Source organism: Micromys minutus (assembly GCF_963924665.1).
Source record: "Micromys minutus genome assembly, chromosome: 17".
NCBI lineage: Eukaryota > Metazoa > Chordata > Mammalia > Rodentia > Muridae > Micromys > Micromys minutus.
Window position 1 is genome coordinate 36,930,258 of NC_137952.1, and position 25,428 is coordinate 36,955,685.

Here is a 25,428-nt window from a genome sequence, read left to right on the forward strand (position 1 = left end):
ACAAAGAGAAACTCTGTCTCAAAAGAAGGTGTAGAAGGAAGAAGTAGGAAGAAGGAGGAGGAGGAGGAGAATAAGAAGAGGAAGAAGGAAGGAGGAGGAGGAGGGGGAGAAGAAGAGGAAGAAGGAGGAGGATGAGAAGAACAACAAGAAGAAGGGTGACATTACTAGGCTGTCCCTATTACCTGATCTCATATATGTGCAGTTTTAGTGCTTTCCCATAGCTCCTGCTTCTATACAAATGCACATCAGGACATTCCTATAACCCCGCTGCCACGTGCACTCTCCAGGGTGGTCCTATAACCCCCAATCCCACACCAGTCTTTTAAACTAGGTAGAAAACAAAAGTTACATGTGTGCTACCTTTTATGTTTCTGTTATTTTTTCCTTCCTGTGACATTGAATTACCACTGTCCTGTCTTTTCATTTCAAACAGAAAGATTCCTATTACTATTCCCTGCATGACAAGTCTGTTAGTGACGACTCTTCAGTTCTTGTTTACCTGAAAATGTCTCAATTTCTCCTTCATATGGGAAGTAGAAATTTTGTCAGTATTTTTGGTTAACAGTTTCCCTTCAGCATAACGTGTCGCCTCCGTTTCCGTGGGCTGCTAATGTGTCTGATGGGAAGTCAGGTGTTAGTCTTTCTGAGGAGCCTTTGCCCATGGGGATATGTCTTCTACGTGCTTCTCAGGCTCTGTCTCCATCTCTACCTTGGAATAGTCTGAGTCTGACACACCTGTGGGCTCTCTAAGCATTGCCTGGGATCCACTGAGCTTCCTGGATGTGCTCATCAGATTTGGGATGTTTGGGCCATTATTCAGACATTCTTTCTAATCCTTTTCCCTCTCCTTTCTCCTTTCCGAGAGAATACACTGCATATGTTTTCTTTTTATTGGATATTCTCTGTATTTACATTTCAGATGTTGTCCCCTTTCCCGCAGTCCCACCCCCCATACTGCATACATTACACATACTTGATGACGCTCCATCAACCTCAGTCTTTGACATTTTTCTCCATCCCTGTCCTGAACAGACACTCTCACTTGGCTACACAAGTTCACTGTTAGTTTTTCTTCCACCTGAGCTATTTCCTTCATTTCAGTCAAGCCTTTTCAGACTCCACAGCTAACATTTAAAAAAAAACATTTGCTCGTCTTTGTTGATCTTTTTTTTTTTTTTTTTTTTTTTGGGAGCGAAACATCTTGAATTATTTATTCATTTATCTACATCCCAAATGTTGCCCCTCCCTCCCAGACATCTTGGATTCTTTATACATACTTTCCTTTAGTTCTAAAAACATAAAAAAAAATAAGGTTTTAAATTATTTGCCTAAAGAGTCTAACATGGGCTTCTTCGGGGACTGTCATATTGATTATTTGTGTATATATATATGAGTCTCGCTTTCCTATTATTTTACAGATATTACAATTCTTTGTTAAAAACTAAGCATTTTGGTAATATGTAGAACCTCTGGCAATCATATCCCCTAATGGTTATTTTTGTTGCTGCTGCCTTTTTTTTTTTTTTTTTTTTTTTGTAGAGTTTTTGTTTTGTTTTGTTTTGTAACTTTTCTGGATCAGTTCTCTAGCTTGTGTTTTCTATGACGTTCAGTTACCAAAGTTTCTGGTACTACCTTAGTGATGAACTCAGTTAAGAAGGCTTTTCTCTTCCTTGTTGAAAGGCTGTGTATTAGGGCACTGTCATCGCTCTGGTGACTTAACAGCTCTGCCTTAGATGTTTCCTCTTGCTCGGACAGGGAGCCAGAGATGTAGACCCCACACCATCTCTGGGCATGTGCCTTTCCCCAAGACAGGCATGGCTTCCTAAGGCTTTCAGAATGTGCTGGGACATCTTAGAGTTCAGTGTAGAAATCTTATTTCCCAATTCTTTTCCTTTAAAAAATGTTCGGCCAGATTTACTTTCCCCAGACAGTGTTGCTGTCTCCAGCAGCCAACCGTAAAAACGTCACGTGTGTAGGGCTTTTCTCACAGAACAAGCTTTGAATCGGGTACGTAGGGCTGTTAGGGGCCACCACACTGGTCAGAGGGTGACAACGGAGTGAACAGAGGCTTCTATCTCATTTTGTTCCCCTGGCTGCCGCCAGGCTGATGATTTCAGTTGCCATAGTTGTGAGGCTTCTGCTTTGCAACTAAGCCAGGGAACGGAAGAGGGCTATTTAAACACCACTAAGTTCATAAAACTCAGACACTTCTCTTGGATAAATGTCCCAAAACTTATTAATTTTAGGAGTTGTGAAAATGTTAGCTGTTATACAACCTGTAAGTTTAGCACTTAGGAGGCAGAGGTAGGAGAATCAGGGGTTCAAGGTCATCCTTGACTATATAGTAAGTTCAAGGTTGGCCTGGTCTACATCAAGCCCTGATTCAAAAAAAGAAAGACAACATGCATAGAAACAAAACCAGAGTTTTTAAAAGGTTGAACGTGGCTATTTTGCCATTGGTTTTTTTTTTTTTTTTTTTTTTTTTTTTTTTTTTTGCTTTGTGGGAACACTATGTGGTTCTCAATCTTCTCCCTGTAACAGGCATCTTTAACTGAGGACATAACTTTATATGTCTCCTATTAAACATGACTGAGAACTTTAGACCAACATTCATCCTATCAGAATGGTGTGTGTGTGTGTGTGTGTGTGTGTGTTGTACGTGGAGAGGTCAAAGGGCAAACTCAAGTGTCCTTCCTCAAGAGCAATTCACCTTGTTATTTTTTATATATTTATTTATCTTGTGTATGACTTTTCACCACATATGTACCTGGTGCCTGAAGAGGCCACAGTCCCTAGAACTAGAGCTACAGATGGTTGTGAGCCACCATGAATCTTCTAAGCTGGTTCTTCTACAAGAGCAACAAGTGTCCCCCCCCCCCTTGTTATTTTGAGACCAAGGTTTTGCTTTGTTTTTTAAAATGCGGGTGCTAGGGATTGAACCCTAGTACTCATGCTTGCACAAGAGCTTTACCAACTGGCCCATGTCCCCAGACCCCACTACAGTTAATTAATTTCTGATTCTTTAACTCCATCCTGAAGCAGGCCCTATGATAAGTGCCTGGAAGAAAAAGAGAGATCTAAACAAATGATTCATGCTCCCAGAGAGCCCCAGCAGAGCATTGAAAAAATATGATTACTTAAATATATCATAATAATGAAAAAAAATCAGTGAACTTGAAGACAAGTTAGTTGTGTATAGTATATAATAATAGAAAATAAAAAGGGGCTGGAGAGAGGGCTCAAGGGCTAAGAGCACTGGTTGTTCTTTCAGAGGACTCAGGTTTGAGTCCCATCACCCACAGCAAATAACTGGTTTCTAGGTCCGGAGGGTCCTGGCCTCCATACACATAATATACAGACATACATGTACAACAAGCCCATGCACACTAAACAGACAGATAAAATTTAAAGAGGAACTAGAGAGCAATACAGGATTTTAAGACTGCCTTAACCACTGTGGTAGCCAATAGCACACACAGACATTGAAATTGGCTGCTGTGACTGGGCTGCTAACTTCAGTTGTATTTAGTTATAACTACGATAGACTTAACTTCTTAAAGTTTATTTTATGTGTATGTGTGTGATCCTGAATATATATACACGTACCACATGTATGTAGGAGTCCGTGAAGTCAGAGGAGGACATCAGATCCCCTGAGTTGTAATTGCAGGTCATTGTGAGCCATTGTGTAGGTACTGGAAACTGAGCAGAAGGAAGTGCTTAAACTGCTGAGCCATCCTCTCCACCCTCCTTAAGTCAGATTTAAATGACCACACTCAGATGCTTTATCAGACATCATAGCTCTAAGACTTTAAGTAATTGCTCGATTGGCCAGGATGATCTCACATTTGAGCCAGAGATAGAAGATTCCTTCCCGTGGGGACCTTTGCTCTCTTCTTCTAGCTGTTAGGCATGATCTCTGCCATGTGGTTGTGCTTCCTACACAGTGAGTGTTGTGACAGTGCCACTGTTGAAGTAGGTCATGCCACCTGGCAGAGGTCAGCTCTATCTACTTATAATCTAACCCCCAAGTCAAGTGCAACCTCACAAGTATGAATCAATGAGAAAGGCTTCAGAAGCCCTGGAAAAATCAGCCATATTCCTTATACAGTGGTAAATGCAATGCTCCTTGTACCAAAGTCCCAGGCTAAGTCCACAGTAGCATTTTCTGCCCTTACAACAAAATCACTTCATGGTATAAACAGGTGTCTGCCTTGGCCCATTCTACCCGTTCCTTTTGATGGTTTTGCAAGACCCAAATTGAGTCTTATCTATTTGAGGCTCCCACAAATGAGACGAGAGGCCGGGGATCAATGCAAAAGCGAGAGGTTTATTAGTTCTGTGCACTGGGGTAGCCTACATCCAGAGGAGAGGCGACCCCAAAAGGCTGTTTCAAGCAGTCTTTATACTTTTTAGGGGTACAGGTTACATCAGCAAGGTTATAATTTAAATTCATTGGCTAAGCCTATTGGCCTTTGAATCTATTGGTTAGCAAGCATGTGACAGGCCATGGAACTAGAGGGTCAGGTGACTATCAGTCAGTACATTCTGCAGTTTTTCAAGAATGTTCCTGCTCCTCCTGAGAACTGTGGGTGGAGAAGGGAACTTGGCCTAGCCTTAACCTAAGGCGGTGGGAGTAAGGCTGGTGAAAGCCCCTAGGGTCCTTCAATGGGGCAACTCTCCCTTTGGAAATTACAGGAGGCCTGAAGATCCATGATAGATGTCTACAGTACTGGCTGTCTACAACTTGAATATTAAGTTTTGCTTTAAGTGAACTTGTCTTAGCTACTGTTCTATTGCTGTCAAGAGACGCCATGACAGAAGCAACTCATAAAAGAAAAATATGTAAGTGGGGCAGTGGTGGCACACACCTTTTATCCCAGCACTTGGGAGGCAGAAGCAGGTGGATCTTTGTGATTTTGAGGCCAGCCTGGTCTACAGAGTGAGTTCCAGGATAGCCATGGCTACACGGAGAAACCGTGTCTCAAAAAACACAACAAATAAAAGAAAAGAAGTATTTAACTGGGGGCTTGCTTACAGTTTCAAAAGGTTAGTTAGTCTGTGGCAATCATGGTGGGGATGGAGGCAGAAGGGAGACAGAGCACTGAAGCTGAGGCTTAGCACTCACACCTCATTCTCAAGTTAGAGACTGAAGTCTGGTGTGGCCTTTTGAAGTTGAAAAGCCCTTTCCCAGGGATACATCCCCTCCAACAAGGCCACACCACCTAGTCCTTCCTAAATTGTTCCGCACCCATAGACCAGACATTCCAGTGTATGAGCCTTTGGGGGCCATTCTCATTCAAACCACACAGAAGGGTTATTTGGGATTGGTGCTCAAACTGCCTTGGATGTCCAGCCATATGACTTGGAGCCACGCCTCTCTAGTCTGGGCTTTAGTCTCTATTTACTGTGAAATAGAGCTGACCGACTGCTCACTTGGTAGGGATGTTAATGGAAAAGAAAGGCTGGAGATAGCTCAGTTGGTAAAGTACTTGCTTTGTAAGCACAAAGTCCTGAATTCAATCCCCAGAACCCACACATATAAGAATACTTAATAATCTCATTACTGGGAAAGGAGAGATGGGCAGATCCTTGGAGCTTAGCAGCTAACCAGCCTAGCCCATTTTTTTTTTTTCAGCTTCAGGCTAGTAAGAGACCTTGCCTCAATAAACAAGGTAGATGGCATCTGAAAAAGACACCTGAGGTTGTCTTCTGGTCTCCACATGCACACATACGTACCACATGAGCCTACTCATAAACACACACACACACACACACACAGTGGGAGGGAGAAATATTGATGATGCAAAGGAGAGGCTACATGGAGTTAAGTGAGATGTAGGGATCCGGTGCCTGCCAGAGTACCATTTCTCACCTGCTGCCTCCCAACCAGCTTCTCTTTCCTGATCATCTTAGACATCAAAGGCACCTGAGCCCAACAGCAGCAAAAATATTCAGAGTCAAGAGAGAACGTCCTGATTCTAGCCCTGATCTTAGAGGAGCGGAAGAATAGTGACCCGTACTCTTTTCCTGGGGCTGGAAGCGTGTCTTTCTCTAGATAGGAAGGGGCTACATCCAGCCTCTCTCTCTTCCCTGGCTTACTTGGCACCTTGCAGAAGATGCCTGGATTTGCCAGCACCACCCTCCCTCCCACTTACCTCACAAATAGGAGTTGCCAAAGTCCTGCGCTTCAAGAGCCCAGCTTCCCACCCTAAGGCTAAGGAACAAACAACCCTCTCTCCCCCCTTACTTCTCATAAGATCACCCTCTTTTTCTATGAGGAGGAAGTTAGCCTAATATCTTACGTTCACATAAGATTCTCCAAGCTAGGAGGACACGCAGAGATGTACGTATAAGCCTCTGTCCATATGGGCACAAACAAGTTTAATGCTCAGATCAGCTTGTCACTGCACCCCAGCTGGTCCCCAGCTCCATGTGATGAATCCAGAGGCCTTCAATTATCAGCCTCTCCACCTCCTCTCCTCTCAGGCCAATCCAGGAAAAGTGGGGTCTCCACAACTCTTCATGGACAGCTGAGGACCTCTTAGCAGTTTCTCCACCCCCTCTCCGCATCTCCTCAGGCCCCATGCCCAGCCTTGAGGTTTGGAGAGCCTAGTAAGTGCCCCATCAACATGTTAATCAAATTACTTAGGAGCTAAAATTGACGCTGTTCATTAATTATACAAGATTATGCTAATTGTGCATGCAAATGCATGCAGGGGAACAGAAGGTGTTCAGGCGCATGGTGGGCCATTAGCATAGAGGATGGGGTGCGGGTGCATTGGCATGCTAATGTATGCACCCTGGCTATTTATAGTCCTCCAGCCCATCTGCACAGCAGCCACCTCTACCCTTGTTGGGGATCCTGGTGGGGAGACTAGGTCCAGGCATGTCAGGTGGCTGTGGTCCTTGAGATACTCAGTCTTGACTGCTATTGCCCAAGTTCAGGAAGGAGCCTGGACCACCTCCATGTCAGCCTCAACTATTTCAGCCACCTCCTCATTCACTCCGGCCTCATCTCTTCTGGGTCTGCCTCTGTCTCTGGAATCAAACTGGCTCTTCCAGCTGTCACAGTCAGTAAGGCATTTGGTGAGAACTTCCCTTTGCCCACAGTATCTAAATCACACAGGAAACGAAGCCAGTCCCAGGTTCTGACCTACAGCTAACCCCCCCGGGTACCATTGGAAAGGTGCACCGATCATTCCATTGCTCTGAAAAGCTGTGTTCCCTTCTCATCCTGCTTCTCCCTGAGGTCCACCAAGACCCCAACCAATGCTCAAAGAGCAGATGTGAGCTAGAGAAACTCTTGTACCCTTGGCCGACAAAACAAGTTTCTCTGGCACGGAATACTTGACAGATTGTCCCGCCACACCCAACACTGTGTGGGGCCCTTTGAGTTTCTCTAGCTTTGTTCATGTATTGTAAGCTATTTAAAATGTTGTTCAGAAATTAGATCTGTTGGCACAGGTCTATAATTTCTGCTACTCTGAAGACTGAAGCAAGAAAATCTCTTTCTAGATGTGCACGGTCCAATATGGCAGTCATAAGCTAGGTGGAAAAACAGCTTTAGATAAGTAAGAATGAAATAAGGTTTCAAATGTTAAGACCGTGTCACCACATACCGTGCACCATGTACTGTACATCAGTAGCTCAGCGTGGCTAGCAGATATTCTGGAGGAAATGGCATGGCAATGGAAATCTAGACATTCTCTTCTGTGCCCAGGGCTGCACTGTAGTCGGATCCTGCCTGGCTCTCAGCCCCAACCATTGAGTTCCTTGAGTTCCTTCCCCGCTTTCTCTGAAAAAGTGAGCACCATAATTTCAACCCTGAGTAAGTGACTCAGGATGGAGGGTCAAGAAGAAAAAGCCTTAGCTGCATGGCCTGACCTCTGATCAGTTGTCCTAGAAGTAGGCAGTCAGATGGGATTTTTGTGGAAGAGATATCTGAGAGAGGAAAAAAAAACCACACACACACAACAGAGTAAAAGGGACCTGGTAAGGGTCCAATGCCCTGGAGTAGTGTGAAGTATGAAGGCTTCTAGGGTTGATCCATCTAATGATTGTCAATCCATCAATGACCGAGGGTTGCTGACAGGGAGGACACCTCTGGTGGAGGATGGGTCAAAAGTAGGACGGACACTCTAACAGCCAACAGTGAGGACAGCTGCGGGCCACTGGGATTCAGACAAGTGCTGCCCAGCTGTGCTGTCCTTGGACACTGGCCTCACTCAGAAGAGCAGCTCACCCCACCCTGCTCTCTGTCCCCAGGGGAATCTCAAATTTAACAGTTGAGTCATTGATGCCTCTTTTGGCTGAGGACTGTGCTGGGGTAGACTTCCTGCTGCAGTACTGTGCCTCTAAGAGCTCCTCTGTGAGTCCAGCGTTTGTACTTGACACATACTCAACCCAGCCTAGCCTCTTTGTAGGATGAAGAAGCACCAGTTTCATTTCATTCTGAGCTGTTTTCATTTAAAGAAGTAGAAAGTCTTTAGAGAGATGATTAGGAATACCAGACTAAGTTCAACTGCAGGAAGGTTGGCGTGCCTCTGAGACGCTCTGGATTTTGGTTTGTTTGGTTTGAGACAAGGTCTCACTATGTAGTTCTGTGTAAACAGGCTGGCCTGGAAATCACAGAGGTCCACCTGCCTCTGCTTCCAGAGTTCTGGGATTAAAAGCATGAGCCACCTCGCCTGCCTTGACTTGTATTACAGGCACCTGATGCAAATTAACTTCCTACAAATGCCTTATCAATCGGGTAACTAATAACGTTCATAGCTCTACCCTGCTGTGTTTTGTTTTTAATTACATCTCCTTCCCTTTATTTCTGTTTGTTGTTTGTTTGTTTTCAAGGTAGTGTTTTTCTGTGTAGCCCCAGCTATCCTGGAACTCCCTCTGTAGACCAGGCTGGCCTCAGACTCAGAGATCCTGCCTCTACCTCCTGAGCACTGGGATTAAAGGCGTGTGCCAACACAGTCAGGCCTTAATTACGTTTTTCTAGGATGGAGCATGTTGAATATAAAAGTGGATTAGATACTGAGCCTCAAAGAGCTTCAAAAAAGTCACCAGCCTTGGCTCATCTTGTTCAACCGTTTTTTAGTCTAGAAGTTTTGAAGGCTATGATCACAATACCCAAAGGCCCCAAACTACAGGCAAGTGGAAATAATTGTCCTACTGCGCCCACCCCATCCCCCACACAGGACACCTCTTGGGACTGCCGAGTCTAGCCACACTGCCTGGACTCTCACATCCCAGCCTCCAGGGACTCTGGTCAGCAGCAAAAGTTCACACCCCTTCTTTAGACTGACTCCATGATGTGACGTATTCTTGCTTAACCTTGACTCTTGTTTGTACAGTGGGAGCGATTGCAGACCCGCACACCACCTCAGATATTTGAGAGGATGAAATAAGACAGCGAAAAGGACGGCCTGAGCAGGGTCCCAGTCTTTCACTACATACTGACTGGGGCTGGGTTTGCTTCCGGGTGTTTGGATTGCTCCCATTCTGAAGCGTTTTACTGTCACCTCATACTTGGCATTTGTAGTATTTTCTCCCAGTGATTCCTGGGGCAGCTCTTGGGATGTGCCCTTTCTCTTACAGGCATTTCTCGGTGATCCAGATGGACTTGTGTCCCCAGAGATACCTGTTGTCACCAGTGAGATTGGCACTATGTAGAGCCCCAGGCTCTCAGTGCTGGGGCCTATAGGCTTAGTTTTTTCCCCACCCCTCCCTCTCCCCCTGGCCTGCCACTCATCTCAGTCAGAGTAAAGGGTTTCTCTGAGCTCCCTTCCAGCCCTGCAGAACCAGGGGGCAAGGAATGCTACACAGAGGTGAAGGGTACTTTTTTCTTCATGACTAGCAGGGATTCTCAAATCCTCAATAAAACATGTATACCTGCCTACCTGTCCCAGGTCCCTGATGGCGTTTTAGATGCTTGGGTCCTTGACCCTCTGTGTATTTGTCCTTCCCAAGTTTCTGACCCCTCCCCCAACTCAGTCTTCACAGCTGGCCTCCCCAGACATGCCACCCTCCTGCTCCTGACCAGCCTTGTGTGGCAGGAAGAGTCATTATGCCAAAGCTCATTTTTTGAGCATGGATGCTCCACTCACCAGGAGTAGGCGTCCCTTCCCCTGAGGACCAGATAGATACTCTTGGGCATTGTTAGTGGAATAGACACCCTACAGCAGTGTCATCTAATATAAATATAATGCAGGTCACATGTGAGGTTTTCTGGTTACAACTTCTTTAGAAAACATAAAAGAATCGGTAGCTGGGGGTGGCATACCTTTCATCCCAGCACTAGATGGAGTCAGAGGCAGTCTCTGTGAGTTCAAGACCATCCTGATCTACAGAGTAAGTTTCAGATCAGCCAAGGCTACACAGAGAAACTCTGTGTCTGTGTGAAAAACAAACAAACAACAACAACAATAAACTAAAATTAATTGTGATAATGTATTTTCTTTAATCCAGCATATCTAAACTATTATTGTTCCTCTAGTGTGATCAAAACAAAAAATGACTGAGGTTTGGGTTTAGGAGAGCTACTCATGTAGCCCAGGCTAGCCTTAATCTGTATAGGCTAGCCTTGAGCTCCTGTTCTTCCTGCCTCTATCCACTGAGTACTGAGATTATAGCTATACACTACCCGTACCCAGCTAACTCATGGGTCACTTTATAATCGCTTTTTTTTTCTAAGTGTTTGAAACCCAATATGTATTTTATACTTGCATTATATCTCAGACTGAGACTAAACACATTCCAAGAGGTTCAGTGCCACAGAGGACTTAAGAGAACACAGATGTTGGGCCCCACCAAAACCGGATTCAGCAGGTCTAAGGCAGAACCCAAGCCTCTGCATTCCTACCAGGTTTCCATGCAACACGACTGGTCTAGATATTTTCTGAAGCCACTGCTGCCGCAGCACACCCTTAGCTGACCAAGTGGTACCCACATCTCATCCACCTCCCAGGAACCCTTCCTCTCAACTCTACAGGGTTGGGAGCTGGGTACGGTGAGCAAGCGTGGCTACTAGGGAAGTACCTTTTGTGTCCACCCGCAGCACAGACATTGTTGTCAAACCACCCATGCAACCTCAGAGTTAGCAGCAGTCCCTCAGCGCGGGCACTGAGATGTCTTCCTTCTTGCTCCTGATAGAAGCATGCTGGGTACTGAAGATTAATAAGCTAGCCTATGCTCTGTGTGCATAGGGAGCTGACATGTGAATGTGGGACAAGTCTGAGGACGATGAGGCTCTAGGGCATCTATACCCCGAGGAACAGAAAACGGTACAGAAAAGTTGCAGTATGTACTTTTGCAGAGAACCGTCCCAATGTTAGACCCTTAACTGCTATTTATAAAAATGAGCGGCATAGTAAACACGCTGCCCAAATTGGTGGGAAGTAAATTGGGAACACTTACAAGATGCCCAGGAAGCCAGGCTACCTGCTAAGACCCTCCAAGGATGTAGTAGCCCTGTCCTCTACAATTGTAAGACATGTCCAGTGATGCTCCCAGAGTCTCATGGGGGCTAAGGCACACATTCTAGTATTTGCCTTTACCGTGGCTAGAGTATCTATGGTGTCGAGGCTTCTCACAAGTATTTGGAAGACCGGAGGTCCAAGTGCCCATGTGTTTGTACATGAAGTGGCCGCTTCATAGCACAGACTGTGCTTTTTTTTTTAAAAAAAAAAAAAAAAAAAAAAAAAAAAAAAAAAACCAATTGTTATATGTGAAAAAAAAAGAGAAGCGAATCATTGCTTATCCATTTGGTGTATGTGTGTAGGTAAGCACACACTCCAAGTTACCAAGTTTTCCGTGTATCATGGGTGTAAAATCTGTGGGAGGGAATTCTGCTGGGGAGGGTGTCATCCTCACTGACAGTTTATAAAGTCATATTCTACACAAGTAGGTAGACTGTTTTCTGTCCTCTTGATCTGCATATACCCTGTCGAATGGACATATAACACTATGTACGCTTGCGCCATTTATAATCTGTGGTTTTTGATTATTTGATTGTTTTGAGGCTGGGTCTGTCTTTGTAGTCTTGGTTGCCCTGGAACTTATTGTGTAGACCAGGCTGGCCTCAAACTCACAGAGATCTGCCTGCCTCTGCCTCGGGTGCAGGGATTAAAGGGGTGCTTCCCCATGCCTGGCCTCACGGTTGATGAGTACGGGTTATATGTGAAGTACATGCTTGGGCAGTGGCTGCATCTTTGATTAATGATCAATAAAGCATATCCTTGATTGCTAACTGACACACTGTTTATGCTGAGCACATGTATAGGTGATGCTCATTATCTGAGGAGAGATGTGCTGTGTGACAGATGTATTGTGTGTGATGGTCAGACTGTGACAGACGTATGTGGTCTTTACATTGACTTTGTATTCGGTGTTGGGCATATGTGGCTATCTGCCCCATGTGGAATAAACAGCGTATGTGTGGTGGGTACCTATTATGAGTATGATTTTGTGAATAGTAGGCACACACATATGTTGTAGATTTATGATCGGTACACGCTGTGGTGGATATACACTGGGAAGGTGGAGAAACATACTCTTTATAGACAAACTGTGCACCTGTGGACTAAGGTAGTCCTGGTGATGGATCTGGGCGGCCCATCTCAGGCATTCTGCACGTACACAGCTTGAGATAGGAATGTGGAGTGTGCACCTGTGTGTAGGCAACCAAGGGTGTCACTGTTCTGGGAGGGAGCACAGCAGAGAATCATGAACGTCACCCATTTACAGAAGCCCCAGACCCTTGAGCCTCCCAATTTCACTGTTTCAGGTTCTTCCTCAAGTTCTTTCTCAAATGCAACCAGAACTGTCTGAAGAATGCTGGGAATCCCCGAGACATGCGCCGCTTTCAGGTAGGCTTGGGTAAGAGTCCTCTCACCCCATGCAAATCTGCCCTTTCCTCATAGGTGAAGGGGAAGCCCTGACCCTGCCAGAGCCTAGCCCTGGGCCTCAGGCCTGGTGTGGGGGCGGGGCAGCTCCATCTCAACTTATGCTGACTGCCAAGGGAGGCTTCATTAGAGTCCCACTTAAGAAGATGCTAATTGTGACATTTTTACATGATTAACGACCCAGGTAATTTGCATAGTGTGAAGCTGAGAACAGCTGCCCTTAGCACATCCCCTCCCAAAGCAGGGGGTAGGGAGGAGGCAGCACCGATTTCCTGCCCAGAATAAAGTGGGGGGCTCCTGTTGATGGGTTCTGTAACTGATGTTGTGCTCCAACTTTAGGAAGGCTTTCCCATCTCCAGACTGGATTGATACTGGATAGTGTTTCTCTGTGTGTATACTCTTTGCCTGAGAGCTTTTTTAGAACTTTTGATTTTTTTTTTGTAGCTCCCTCGAGGTCAGTTCATCTGGGAGTGTCACCTGGTTCAGCTGGCACAAACCCCACCCAACTGAGCCTCTCCCCCAGGGGACTCTGAATTCCAGCTTCCAGTCACCCACCTCAAGGTGCTAGTTCTCCCTGACATTGCCCAAAGGGGTCCCAGACTGCTCTTAACCTGTGCACACAGGTGGTGGTGTCCACGACAGTGAGTGTGGATGGCCATGTGCTGGCCGTGTCGGACAACATGTTTGTTCACAACAACTCCAAGCACGGACGCAGAGCCCGACGCCTGGACCCTTCTGAAGGTCAGGACTCCCAACCCAGCCCTGGCCAGCCTCAGTCTCCACCTTCCTGCAGTCCCTTGACCTGGGTCCTCTCCTACCTCCCAGCTGCCACCCCATGCATCAAGGCCATCAGCCCCGGGGAGGGCTGGACCACGGGAGGCGCCACCGTCATTATCATCGGAGACAACTTCTTCGACGGGTTGCAGGTCGTGTTTGGCAACGTGCTCCTGTGGAGCGAGGTGGGCCGACCCCTGCCAGCCAGTGTCCCTCTGAGTTTCGGGGCTAGGCCCTTCCCACAGGACTAGACCTGCAGGCCTCCCCTCTTCTCTCGCAGCTCATCACTCCCCATGCTCTCCGGGTGCAGACGCCACCACGACACATACCTGGGGTAGTGGAGGTGACCCTCTCCTACAAGTCCAAGCAGTTTTGTAAAGGAGCCCCTGGCCGCTTTGTCTACACAGGTAAGGAGACAGGCAACCGAAGCAGGGACAAAGAGCCACAGAGATAGCCCTGTGAGCTCAGGAAACTCACAGTTGCAGGGGTTAACAAAAATCTAGTTAGCCAGAAACCCCAAGCATATCGCCTCTGCATACCCTCAGCCTTATCTACTAAGTGATCAAAGTCCTTTTCCCTCTTCCATGTCTCTCCCTCAGTTTCTGGCCCCTTAGAAACAACTTCTGCCTCAAGTCTTCTCACCAGGGGATATCTTTCCCTCTGGCCTGGTACTCTGGAGTTCAGAATGTCCTGAAGGGTTTTCTTTTATTTGTTTTGGGATTTTTTTGTTGTTGTTTTGTTTTGTTTTTCTTTTTGCACATTCATCTCAAAGATATTTCCAAATGGGCTCACTACTCTCCATTTTGAGGCTGTCCTGGGTCATCCAGGATATACTCTATATCCCCATACTGGTGTACGTGAACACACACACACACACACACACACACACACATACACACACATACACACACACAGCACAAGGCTCAAGGGGATGCAATGAAAACTGGGTTCAGTCTGACCACTGGTGGGAATTCCCAGTCACTGCCATCTTTGATTCCGTCCCCAGCTAAAGTCACCCTCTTCTTCCTATATTCAGAGGCACAGGGGCATGGGGTACCCTCAGGTAACCCTTTTATAACCCGAGAAGGCTAGACTGCAAACACAGAACTTTTGACAGAGGAAACCCCACATCTGGGAGTATGTGCTGAGTAGGGCTAAGGCCTAACTAGAGAGGAATAGGGAACCGGGCACTGGTAACTGGGGACTGGCCAGAGTAAAGCCCAAGAAATGTGTACTTTATGCTTGTGGGGAAAGGAGATGAACTAAGTCGAGCACCAGGAGTGAAGAAAGTAGACCAGGGTGGAACAAGAAGCTTGAGGGGGAAAAGAGGCAGGAGAGGCAGAGACTGCCTGGATACTTCATCCTCCTGATCCCAAGGTTTTGGTGAAGCCCTTTCCTGAAGCACATACAAACCTTAAGAGTTACATGTTGCTGAGAAGCTACCTGATCCGTGATAAACAAAGATTCTTAAGGTTTGGTTTTGTTTGTTTTTATGACAAACGGATATGACCCAATGCAAAACAATCCTGAGACCTGCCCCTAGGAATATAGAGCGGTGTGTGTGTGTGTTGACGGCAAGCTTGGCACAGAGCCTGGCCCAGTAAATACTTGTTGAATTAATTCTAACCAAATGAATGAAGGATCTGAGTAGATTCCCCTGATGCTGGCTGATACACGGGAGCAGGTTTTTCTGGGCAACATGGGCTGGACTTGGTGGAGCTGAGCTCTGCTCCGGGAGGGGTATCCTCCAAATATTGCTATTCTCCCCAGCCCTGAATGAACCCACCATTGACTACGGATTCCAGAGGCTACAGAAAGTCATTCCCAGACACCCGGGAGACCCTGAGAGGCTGCCCAAGGTACTCAGAGGGATGGGCCCGGAATAAGGATGTCCCGTGGGCAGGAAAGTGAGGAAACCCCTCTGGGGCCCCTGTATGACCCTAAAAGCTGCTGCCCCTTGGTTCTGTCTCCTCTCCTGCCCTAGGAAGTGCTGCTGAAAAGGGCGGCTGACTTGGCGGAGGCCCTGTACGGAGTGCCCAGCAGTAACCAGGTATGGCGCCTCTGCCCGCCTCCCAGCGCAAGGGGCCAGGGCTCTGATCCTGCGCCTGCCGCTGCCCCGGCCGTGCCCCGTTCTTGTCTTCGCAGGAGCTCCTCCTGAAACGTGCGGCGGACGTGGCCGAGGCTCTGTACAGCGCCCCGCGCGCGCCTGCACCACTCGGACCCCTGGCCCCCAGCCACCCGCACCCCGCCGTCGTGGGCATCAACGCCTTCAGCAGCCCTCTGGCCATCGCCGTCGGGGATGCCACACCGGAGCCGGGTGCGTGTCGCAGCCCCTGCCCTCAATAGCGGTGCAACCCGAAGCGCCTTGCACTGCCAGGTCGGTTAACAGCCACTCTCCCGCAGGCTATGCCCGTAGCTGCGGCAGCGCGTCTCCCCGGTTCGCGCCCAGCCCTGGCTCCCAACAGAGCAGCTACGGCAGTGGCCTTGGAGCCGGCCTCGGTAGCTATGGCACGCCCGGTGTGACTGGTCTTGGCGTGCCCGGGTCCCCAAGCTTCCTCAATGGCTCCACTGCAACCTCACCTTTCGCCAGTGAGTGTCCCCAGCCCACAGGAAGCGCGCGTGGGGGATAGGGGTCAGTCGGGAGAATGCAGAATGGACTTAGCCCTGCCTTCAGCCCATCCTCAGGTGTGGACATCCAGTTCCTGCCTTATGCGGGAGGGCCCTGCCCTAACCATGGACAGCCTTTAGTCCTCCTTTTGTGTGGCCACTCCCTGGTTTTGGACCTTAGCTTCACGGGTAGCCCCGGGGTCCTGGGGCCAAACTTCTTTCACCTTAAGCCCTATTTGCTGACCCAATTGTGCACATCGCTTCTAGCCCTTCCCTGATTGTGAAGCCGCCCTTAATTAGGGGGAACCTGTGCTGAAACCTGGTGGACAGCAACCTTTTGGGCCTTCACCGGGACTTCGGGAGGAGGCTGGCGGCCCCTGCTGGAAGCCTAAGGAACCTCTAGAGACTTGGGCTTCCAGCGCCTGACAGTCCCCAGGGATGTGTGGCTCTGGATTTCAGAAGCACTTCCTGGGGCAGGGAAACACAAGGATTCCCCTGGGGGGCGTGGCTTGGGGGCCCTGGAGGAACTTCCTCACCTACAGGACACTTACTCCTTCCTGTCTTACTCCTTCTGAGTACCTGGTGCATCCTCTCGGTTCTCCAGCTGGTTCAGGCAAAACAAGAGAATCCCCCTGTGATCAGATCTGGATTCAGAGTTGGCTGTCTTAGCCAGGAGCTTTCAGACATTCAACAAGTTACACCCATGAATTTAAATACCTCTCAGTAAGTCAGGATCAATGCCACCCCCTCCCTACCTCAGGTGGCTTTCTTACTTGAATATGCCACTGTGCATAGAAAGCCAGACAAAATTTAAAAAGAATGTATGATTTTGCAGGCAGAACCCAAACTGTAGGTGTTAACCGACTTCCCTCTGTCATCTTGGATTAAGGCAGTTCCCTTGGATGGATGGATGGATGGATGGATGGATGGATGGATGGATGGGTGGGTGGGTGGGTGGGTGGATGGATGGATGGATGGATGGGTGGGTGGGTGGGTGGGTGGGTGGGTGGATGGATGGGTGGGTGGATGGGTGGGTGGGTGGGTGGGTGGGTGGGTGGATGGATGGATGGATGGGTGGGTGGGTGGGTGGGTGGGTGGGTGGATGGATGGATGGATGGATGGGTGGATGGGTGGGTGGGTGGGTGGGTGGGTGGGTGGATGGATGGATGGATGGATGGATGGATGGATGGATGGATGGGTGGGTGGGTGGATGGATGGATGGATGGATGGGTGGGTGGGTGGGTGGATGGATGGGTGGGTGGGTGGATGGGTGGATGGATGGATGGATGGATGGATGGATGGGTGGGTGGGTGGATGGATGGGTGGGTGGGTGGGTGGGTGGGTGGATGGGTGGATGGATGGGTGGGTGGATGGGTGGGTGGATGGGTGGGTGGATGGGTGGATGGAACGACAGACAGTGGATTTTTATGCTTTATTGTTTGGCACTGCCTGTCAGTCCCTTGCAGTACAGATGGTTACTCAGAAGATGCTTGCATACACATGGTGATAAAGCACTTGGCAGACCCTGTTCAGTCCTTCTCACTAGCAAAATCCTATTTTCAAGAGTGGCTGTCCCTCAAGGCCTGAGGCACTACTGAATCTGAGAAATAGTGACATCTGCCCATGGAGGAGCTTGTGGTTTACCTGCAGGTCCCCACTTCTGCCTCCACGTCCCCCCGTTTTTCATTACCTCACATAACTTGACTAGTCACCTGCCTAATTTCCCTTATGAGGGTGCTGCTCATAGAGGCCAGCACTTACTTTGATCTCAACATGACTGGTAAAGCCCAAGGTCCCTTCTTGGGTGTCTCCTGGCACTTAGGGCAGGATCAGGTTCCACTGCTTCGGTTCTGAGACAGTTGGCCTCACAGCCTTTCTCTGGGTTTCCCTGGTGTTTGATTGGCTCACCCTTTCCCAGAGACACAACAGCAGTTGGCGGCAGAGACAGCTGCCCCAGTGCACAGTCTGTTCTGGAGAAGGTCAGAACTTCTGGAGGCACTTGTGCTCTGCCTCATCATCAGCAGGGAATTCTGGACCCTACACAGACCTGCTCCCATTTAAGAATATACTTACCCAGGCCCACATCCATTCCCTGAGTGCCGTGTGCTTTGTGACACCGTAGCAGTGTGTCATTCTCATTGAGACTGCCAAGGTGTCCCTAAAATGTCATCAGAATTGTCCTAGCCAATTGTGCTGGGGTTGTTTATGTCTCTTCTTGGTCTTCAGTATTAGTTATTAGCAAGTCTAGAACTCCATAACTCTGCAAAATGTGGCTATTAGCTCTCTAGGTCTTAAGAGAGAATATCTATATCTATATCTATCTCTCTCTCTCTCTCTCTCTCTCTCTCTCTCTCTCTCTATATATATATATATATATATATATATATACATATACACATATACACATATATATATTATATTTTTCCCATTGGTGTAAAGCACTTCATTATGTCCAGGGATATATGTGGAAAATGTCCAGGAAAATGGTAGCACTGAGCATTTTCTTCAAGGGGATAGCGGCCATAGGCTAAGGACATTTAGAATAAGGTAGCAATTGCAGTCATTTTTGTATCAGACATCACAGAATGGTTGGTTCTGATGTCAAAAGCCTTCTCAGGCCACAGGCTCCTCCCAGGAAGCCTGCACCTGCCGTCCATTGCCTGCGGGCTGAGGTTGTAGAGAGACGGAACTGAGAGACCCTAGGCAGGAGCCCGAGCAGGTCCTGCAGATGACAAGGCCTTGAGTTAAAGTGGAAAGAAAGGGTGTCCAGGGTGGGGAGAAGTGTCGTATGTCCTGGGTGCTTGTGTGGTGGTCTTTACCTCAGAGACATCATGTACACCAAGACTTTATTCCTTCCTACCTACTAACGGCAACTTTGTTATGACCCTTGAACTTTGATGCTGGCCTTGGAAATACACACTCGTAAGCATCTCAGAATTCCAGTGGTTTTCGACAGGAATTCCCATCTTTCCCTCTTTCTTATCTCCCGTTGTTGGGAGCATTTCCCACTGTTTGCTTTCACTGGAACTGATCCTGTCATTCAGAAAAAAAGACAAGGACTAGTCCAGGGCCCAGAGGTTCCCAGCGTACCTCTAGACATTACCTTGTAGTGGTCTTCTAAGGACCCTCACATCCCAGGGAGGCCTGAGCCTGCAGCCTGGTCAACAGGGACTCGCTGCCCACGTGACACCCCAACCAGGCTGCTCACTCTGGTGCTGTCTCCCTGTTGTGTCTCCCACTGCCTTCCCTGCCGCACCTGCCCCTTCCTCGCCCCGTCCCGGAGTCATGCCCTCTAGCCCCCCGCTGGCGGCTGCCTCCTCCATGTCCCTTCCGGCCGCCGCCCCCACCAGCAGCGTCTTCTCCTTCTCGCCGGTCAACATGATCTGCGCTGTCAAGCAGAGGAGCGCCTTCGCCCCTGTGCTGCGCCCACCCAGCTCGCCGTCGCAGGCCTGCCCCAGAGCCCACAGAGAGGGGCTTCCAGGTAAGCAATCAAGGTTGCTTCACAGTCACCTGGAGGAAGGGCCTACTTCATCTAGATGTCACCGGTGCGGTGCCCCGTGCTGTTGACCGATTGCTTTTGGAGAGTGCCCAGCAAGAGGCTCGGTGGAGGTCCAGGAAGGCCCAGCTGGATTCTACTTCCTTAAACCTTAAAGCTTGAAGGGTCCAGGCCTCTGTCTAGACCCGCGCAACCGACCACTTGGCTAAGAAGGTTGACATCCCACTTGGAAAAGGTCCCAGTAGTCCAGCCCTGTTCAATCGGGCCCAGAGCAAAGACCCAACCAACAACTCCCAAGAACTGAAAGAACCTATGTAGATCGCATGCCTTTCCCTGTCTACCGGAGGGACATAGCAGGTTGAGACTGGGTCGAATAATTAACAACAGGGCACTGACCTTAGATAAGGTTTAGCCTAACTTCTCCTTTCCCGGCGTACAGGAATTAAGAACAAGTACCCATGTCTGTGTAGTGAGAGGGTTGCTCTCTCTTCCGATCCCTCTTCCCCTCCCCCTCCCTCTCCCAGAAATGTGGTAGATGGGGGCGGAGCTAGGAGTAACAGGGTGTGGGTATAGTAAGTCCCAGTTAGGAGGGTAGCTGGGAGCAGGGCTAGATAAAGTCATCATCTTGGAACACTTGCCATCATGAAGCTAGATGTCTGGAAGGCTCTCCCGGGATCCAAACCAGAAGTTAGCACTTAGCCCAGCTCCTGGTTTGGCATTTACCCCACAGTTGGTGCTTAATAACTAGAGGTTAATTTTTAGGTGAGTATTAGGTCAGGAGGCCCCCTTTAAATTACAGAAGCCTCTAAAAGGGTTCACTGCAGTTTGATGGACAGCTTAGCTGACAGAGGCTGAGATAAAACACACCCTACAGGACAGTCTCCCAGATAGTAATGGGCATTTCTTAAGGAAAAATCAGTCTTCATGGGGTAAACGGTGACATTTATTCAGTTTTCAATAAACTGAGATATACTGTGAATCATCTAGGAAACAAATTTATTAGAGCACAAATTTTATTTATTTATTTATTTTTGTTTTGTTTTGTTTGATATAAGGTTTCTCTACATAAACCTGGTTGTTCTGGAACTCACAGAGATCCACCTGCCTCTGCCTCCAAAGTTCTGGGATTCAAGGAGTACAGCACACCATGCCTGGCACAAAATTTATTTTAAAAAAGAGCATCTAGACATTAGTTCCCGGGAGTGTCTTTGAGGTTTAGGAAGAGACGCCATGTGGTTTCCTAACTCTGATGTAGTTTGCTGAGGCCAATGTAAAGTCATGGAGGCAAGGCTACTGTATGAGGCTCATGGTCATCCTTCAGCCCGATGCAGTGACAGTTGGAAGAACTGTAAACAGTACCCCTAAAGGCCTCTGAGCCCTAAGGTTCTCTTTATGAGAGGCTTTGGGTACACTAGAAGAAGTGTGAAGCACTTCTTGGGGTCTGGGGAGAGAATTAGGGGTGACAGATATACACCTGACCACTGGGAAAAATGGCCATTTGCAGGGTGGTCCAGCAACCCACTGTGGTCCAGAAAGGTTTTACCGTGCCCTGTTTTACTCTGTAGATAGAATGGGATCTTTGCCTCCAGGGCCTACTGCTCTGGGTGATCCAGGCAGATCTGAGATGGTCATTTAACTCTCTCAAATTACAAGCCTTTAACTGGGTAAGAGGGCAAGAAGACTGTAGGTCGGGATGAACTGTTGTCAAAGAAGGCCTTGCCCAAGCAGGATTCGAAGGATAATTCCTTTTCAAAGGCTTCAGGAATTCTGTGGAGCGAGAAGCTGGGGTGTAGAAACCCATATGCAAAGTATTAGAAGATAAGTCATATAGATATATTTCCAAACCTTACTTATCAATGATCCAATAAAGTGACAAAGTGATTTAAAGAGTACATGAGGTTTTGGGGACACTGGTTCATAGTTTAAAACTCTTTTCTTTTTCTTTTTGAGATTTACTTATTTATTACGAGTTCGCAGTAGCTGTCTCCAGACACATCAGAAGAGGGTGTCGGATCCCATTATATAGATAGTCGTGAGCCATCATGTGGTTGCTGGGAATTGAACTCAGGACCCCTGGAAAAGCAGTCAGTGCTCTTAACCACTGAGCCATCTCTCTAACCCAGAGTTTAAAACTCTTAAGTACGAGGACCAGAGTTTTGATCCCCAAAAATACGCAGAGAGGGTAGGCCTGGCAGTCTGCCTGTGATTTCAGGAAGGTGGAGTTAGGGATCCTGAAAGCAGGCTGGCTGGTGAGAGTAACTTGTACTGGATCAGTGGGTTCTGGGTGTCATTAAAAAGGTCTGCCTCAGCCTCAATGAGTAAGATGGAGAAACAATTGAGGATGATTCCTAACACCAGTGTTTGTGTGTGCATGAATATGTGCATGTGTGTGTCTATGTGTGTGGCGTGTAATGCATGCATGTGCAATTACACATTCATGTGCCCACATGCATGCAACACACACATGAGAATGCATGAGAAAAGTCAGTGATGTAAGAAATGCCAATAAACTCTCCCAGTGTAGACTAAGGAAGTAGAAAACTTGCCTATATAGAGATTTGCCTGCCTGCCTTTCTTCCTCTGTTTCTTCCTTCCTTCCTTTGTTGACTTTTCAGACAAGGCCTCCTTGTAGCCCAGGGCAGCCTCAAACTCACTACATCGGTGCTCCATTAACTCCCAAGATTATCTTTCCCATTAATCAGAAGTCTCCTCCAAGCCAGGCATGGGGATTCACACTTTTAAACTTAACACTCGGGAGGCAATCAAGTTTCTGTATGTCTGAGACCAGCCTGGTCTACAGAGATAGCAAGTTCGAGAACAGCCAGGGCTGCTTAGTGAAATCCTGTTTCAAACAAGAGTCTCATCCAAGCTAAGTAAGTCAACTCAACACAGAGTGAGATGGCTTTTTCGGTAAGTGTGTTAGATATTGCTCCAAGATGACTGGAAAAGAATATATGTGTCATCCTAGCAGGGCATCATGGTACTGGATGGTAAGTCTCAGATCAGAAAGATCTCCAGTTCAAAACCAGTCTGGGTTACATAGCAGGACCCTGTTCTCAATTTCCACACCCTGATAAAAGGTACTGCCCCTCTTTTCTTGGTCTTATTTCCAACTCTTGGATTTTTTTTTTTCTTAAGATGTATATACAGCTTAAAATGTTAGAGATAGGAAGAGAGGGGACTCTAGAGTCCTGCCAGCACAAGGAAAGGGGTGGGAGCTAATGACATGATGTATTTCCCACCTGTGGGTGGCAGACAGGATGCTGCATTGGTGCTCCTGGAAGCTGCCTCCTCCTTACTGCCCTGGTCCTCACCCATCTGCTTCCTCACCTTGGCAAAGGCCTTGAAGAAAGTGTGTCTGAGCCTGGGAGAGGGGTTGGTGAGCAAAGATTTGTTATACAAGCATGAAGGTTTAGGGTCAGACATCTAACTCCACATAAAGGCTGAGTGCACTGGTATACACTGAAACCCCCAACCCTGGCGCAGACAGCCAGGTACCTAAGGCTCACTGGCCAGCAAGCCAACCTGGAAAACTGGCAAGATCCCGTTTCAAAGAGTGACCCTGTCTCTAAAATAAAGTGGAGGAAGACACCCAGAGCCAACCCCTGCCATCCAACACACACATGCACCGGTGAGTCCGTTTACATACACATACATACACAATACACACACACACACAGCCACAGGGAAGGGAGACGGAAGAGGACAGCCTAGAGGAGAAGCCCAGTCAAGGAAAGGACTCAAGAGTGAAGGCTGTCTCTCATCCTGAGAGACCGGAGGGCTCCCCCTTACCCTTTCATCTGTAGTACTGGCCCCAGACAAGTGCCAGAGAGCTTGGCAGCCTCGGAAATGTTATATAACCTGCCTTCTTTCTTCAGCCCAGAGAACAGGCAGGTAAAATCTCCAGTCCACAAAAGGCTTATTTCCCTCTCTCTTTGGTACGTACAGACCAGCCTTTTGAAGATACTGACAAATTCCATTCTGCAGCCCGGGGACTCCAGGGACTGGCATACTCCTAATTATGGTAGGTGTCCACTGAGTCTTTTCCTTTCATCTGGCCCTGGGAAGGGTTTAGCACAGTTGGGTAGTTTGGGTCCAAGTCTTCCTTTCTTACGCCTGTTCACATAGAACTGATAGCTGACTACAGAGCATGCTGAAAGAAGGGGCTTCCTGTCTTCTTGCAACCAACCTCCCGACAAGACTTTCTTCTCTCCTCTTTCCAGCAGGTCTACAGGTACTGTCCCCAACAAGTCTGGACTGGAGGTCTTTCTGGTTTCACGTTCATGGCCGATGGCATCACAAACTGACATAGGGTCAGGACTTCGGGTAGACCTCAATCCCTGGGATACACAGGAAGAGGCCTTCACCTCTGTGCTGGAGGCCCCCTCATACCTACAGACCCTCACACTTACCTCTCTTTCTTGGGGCACATTAGAAGCCCAGCACTGTGAGGATGCTCTTGGCAGAAGAGCATCATAGGGAGGTGTTGGGATGTCGGGCCTTACTACTGGATTGGTTCCTCTGTAAGAGATGGATTTGTGCAGACCAGAGATGTTGGTAAGATGAGCAAGAATTGGGAACAATGGGAAAGAGGACAGCTCAGGGAGAGGTCATCTGGAAAGGCCCTGTTTGCATCTGACCAATCACACCTGGCCTAGTAGCCACCTTCTCTCTTGTGAGCAAGGTGTCTAGCAGTCTCAGGAGGCCCATTCAGGCTCCCATGGAGCTGCTCACAAGCCCCTGGACCCCAGTGGCTGCCTTCACTTCCTCTGAGAGTAGCACATTCATGCTGATCATATCCCACCTCCCTGTGGAGGTTTCAGGCACGGATGATGCACAGAAGCGCCTCCTGGATTTTGACTCTGACCCCAATGGATGTTTCATGAAATGTGTCCCCCATGACCACACACCCAGCTCTAGCTGGCCCCAAAGAAGAGCCTGGCTGTGTTTGGTGGCCTCACACTCTGATGGGTTTGGACAAAATGGAACAATAAAAACAGATGCAGGTGGCCACGTGGCCTCTCGTGCCTGCTTCCTTGGTCTGCTTTTCTTAGTGGCTCTGTAGATCTCTGAGGGCCACCTTGATCCATGCCCCTGGGCAACTTTGTGTCTCGGGGCTTTTAAATCATTTCCAGTGATCAGCAGAGGCATTAGCCCCTGCTTTGTACCTTCTGGCTGGATTCAGTCCCAACAGCGTTGGCTGAGGCATGATCAGGAACTTATAAGTTGATCATCCGATGATGACCAGGATGAGGGTTGCCGGGCATTTATGGGAACTCAGGCAGAACATGTTAAATCTAACCTAGATGTGTAGAGGTCCAGAAGTAAAATCCAGTTTCAGAGGCTAGAGGACCTACTTGGGCTTGTCAGCACTTATAGGTCCCAGGATGTCCCTTTGAATCACACTTCAACCCCTTCTTGCTGCCTCCCAAGACCCAACTCCCTTTTGGCTTTACTGGTTTAAAAGGATTTCCTTGTTTAAAAAAAAAATCTTAGTAAAAACTTTCCTTGGCCTATTTACCCATCCAGAGCCATAGAAGACTCCCAGACCCTGGCTGGGACCCTGGATAAAGTCAGGTTTTCTCCTTCTGAAAGCCTTTTAAAAAAGAAGAAGAAAAAGAGTTCGCCATCCAGTGAGTTCAATGCCCA

At 48.0% G+C, this 25,428-nt stretch overlaps 1 protein-coding gene across 1 annotated transcript in view; it reads left to right on the top strand.

The window, feature by feature from the left end:
* The window catches only part of EBF4 (EBF family member 4), a gene marked incomplete at both ends in the record, with an annotated part of 67,444 nt that extends 43,646 nt beyond the window's left edge, over positions 1-23,798 (top strand). The window contains 9 exons of the mRNA XM_080931615.1: positions 12,785-12,866; positions 13,526-13,861; positions 13,957-14,083; positions 15,447-15,535; positions 15,661-15,726; positions 15,822-15,993; positions 16,080-16,265; positions 19,567-19,764; positions 23,728-23,798. Of these exons, the coding sequence (XP_080787741.1) occupies positions 12,785-12,866; positions 13,526-13,861; positions 13,957-14,083; positions 15,447-15,535; positions 15,661-15,726; positions 15,822-15,993; positions 16,080-16,265; positions 19,567-19,764; positions 23,728-23,798 (1,327 nt within the window). The remainder of the gene's footprint in view (positions 1-12,784; positions 12,867-13,525; positions 13,862-13,956; positions 14,084-15,446; positions 15,536-15,660; positions 15,727-15,821; positions 15,994-16,079; positions 16,266-19,566; positions 19,765-23,727) is intronic.
* Between the last annotated feature and the right edge of the window lie 1,630 nt (positions 23,799-25,428).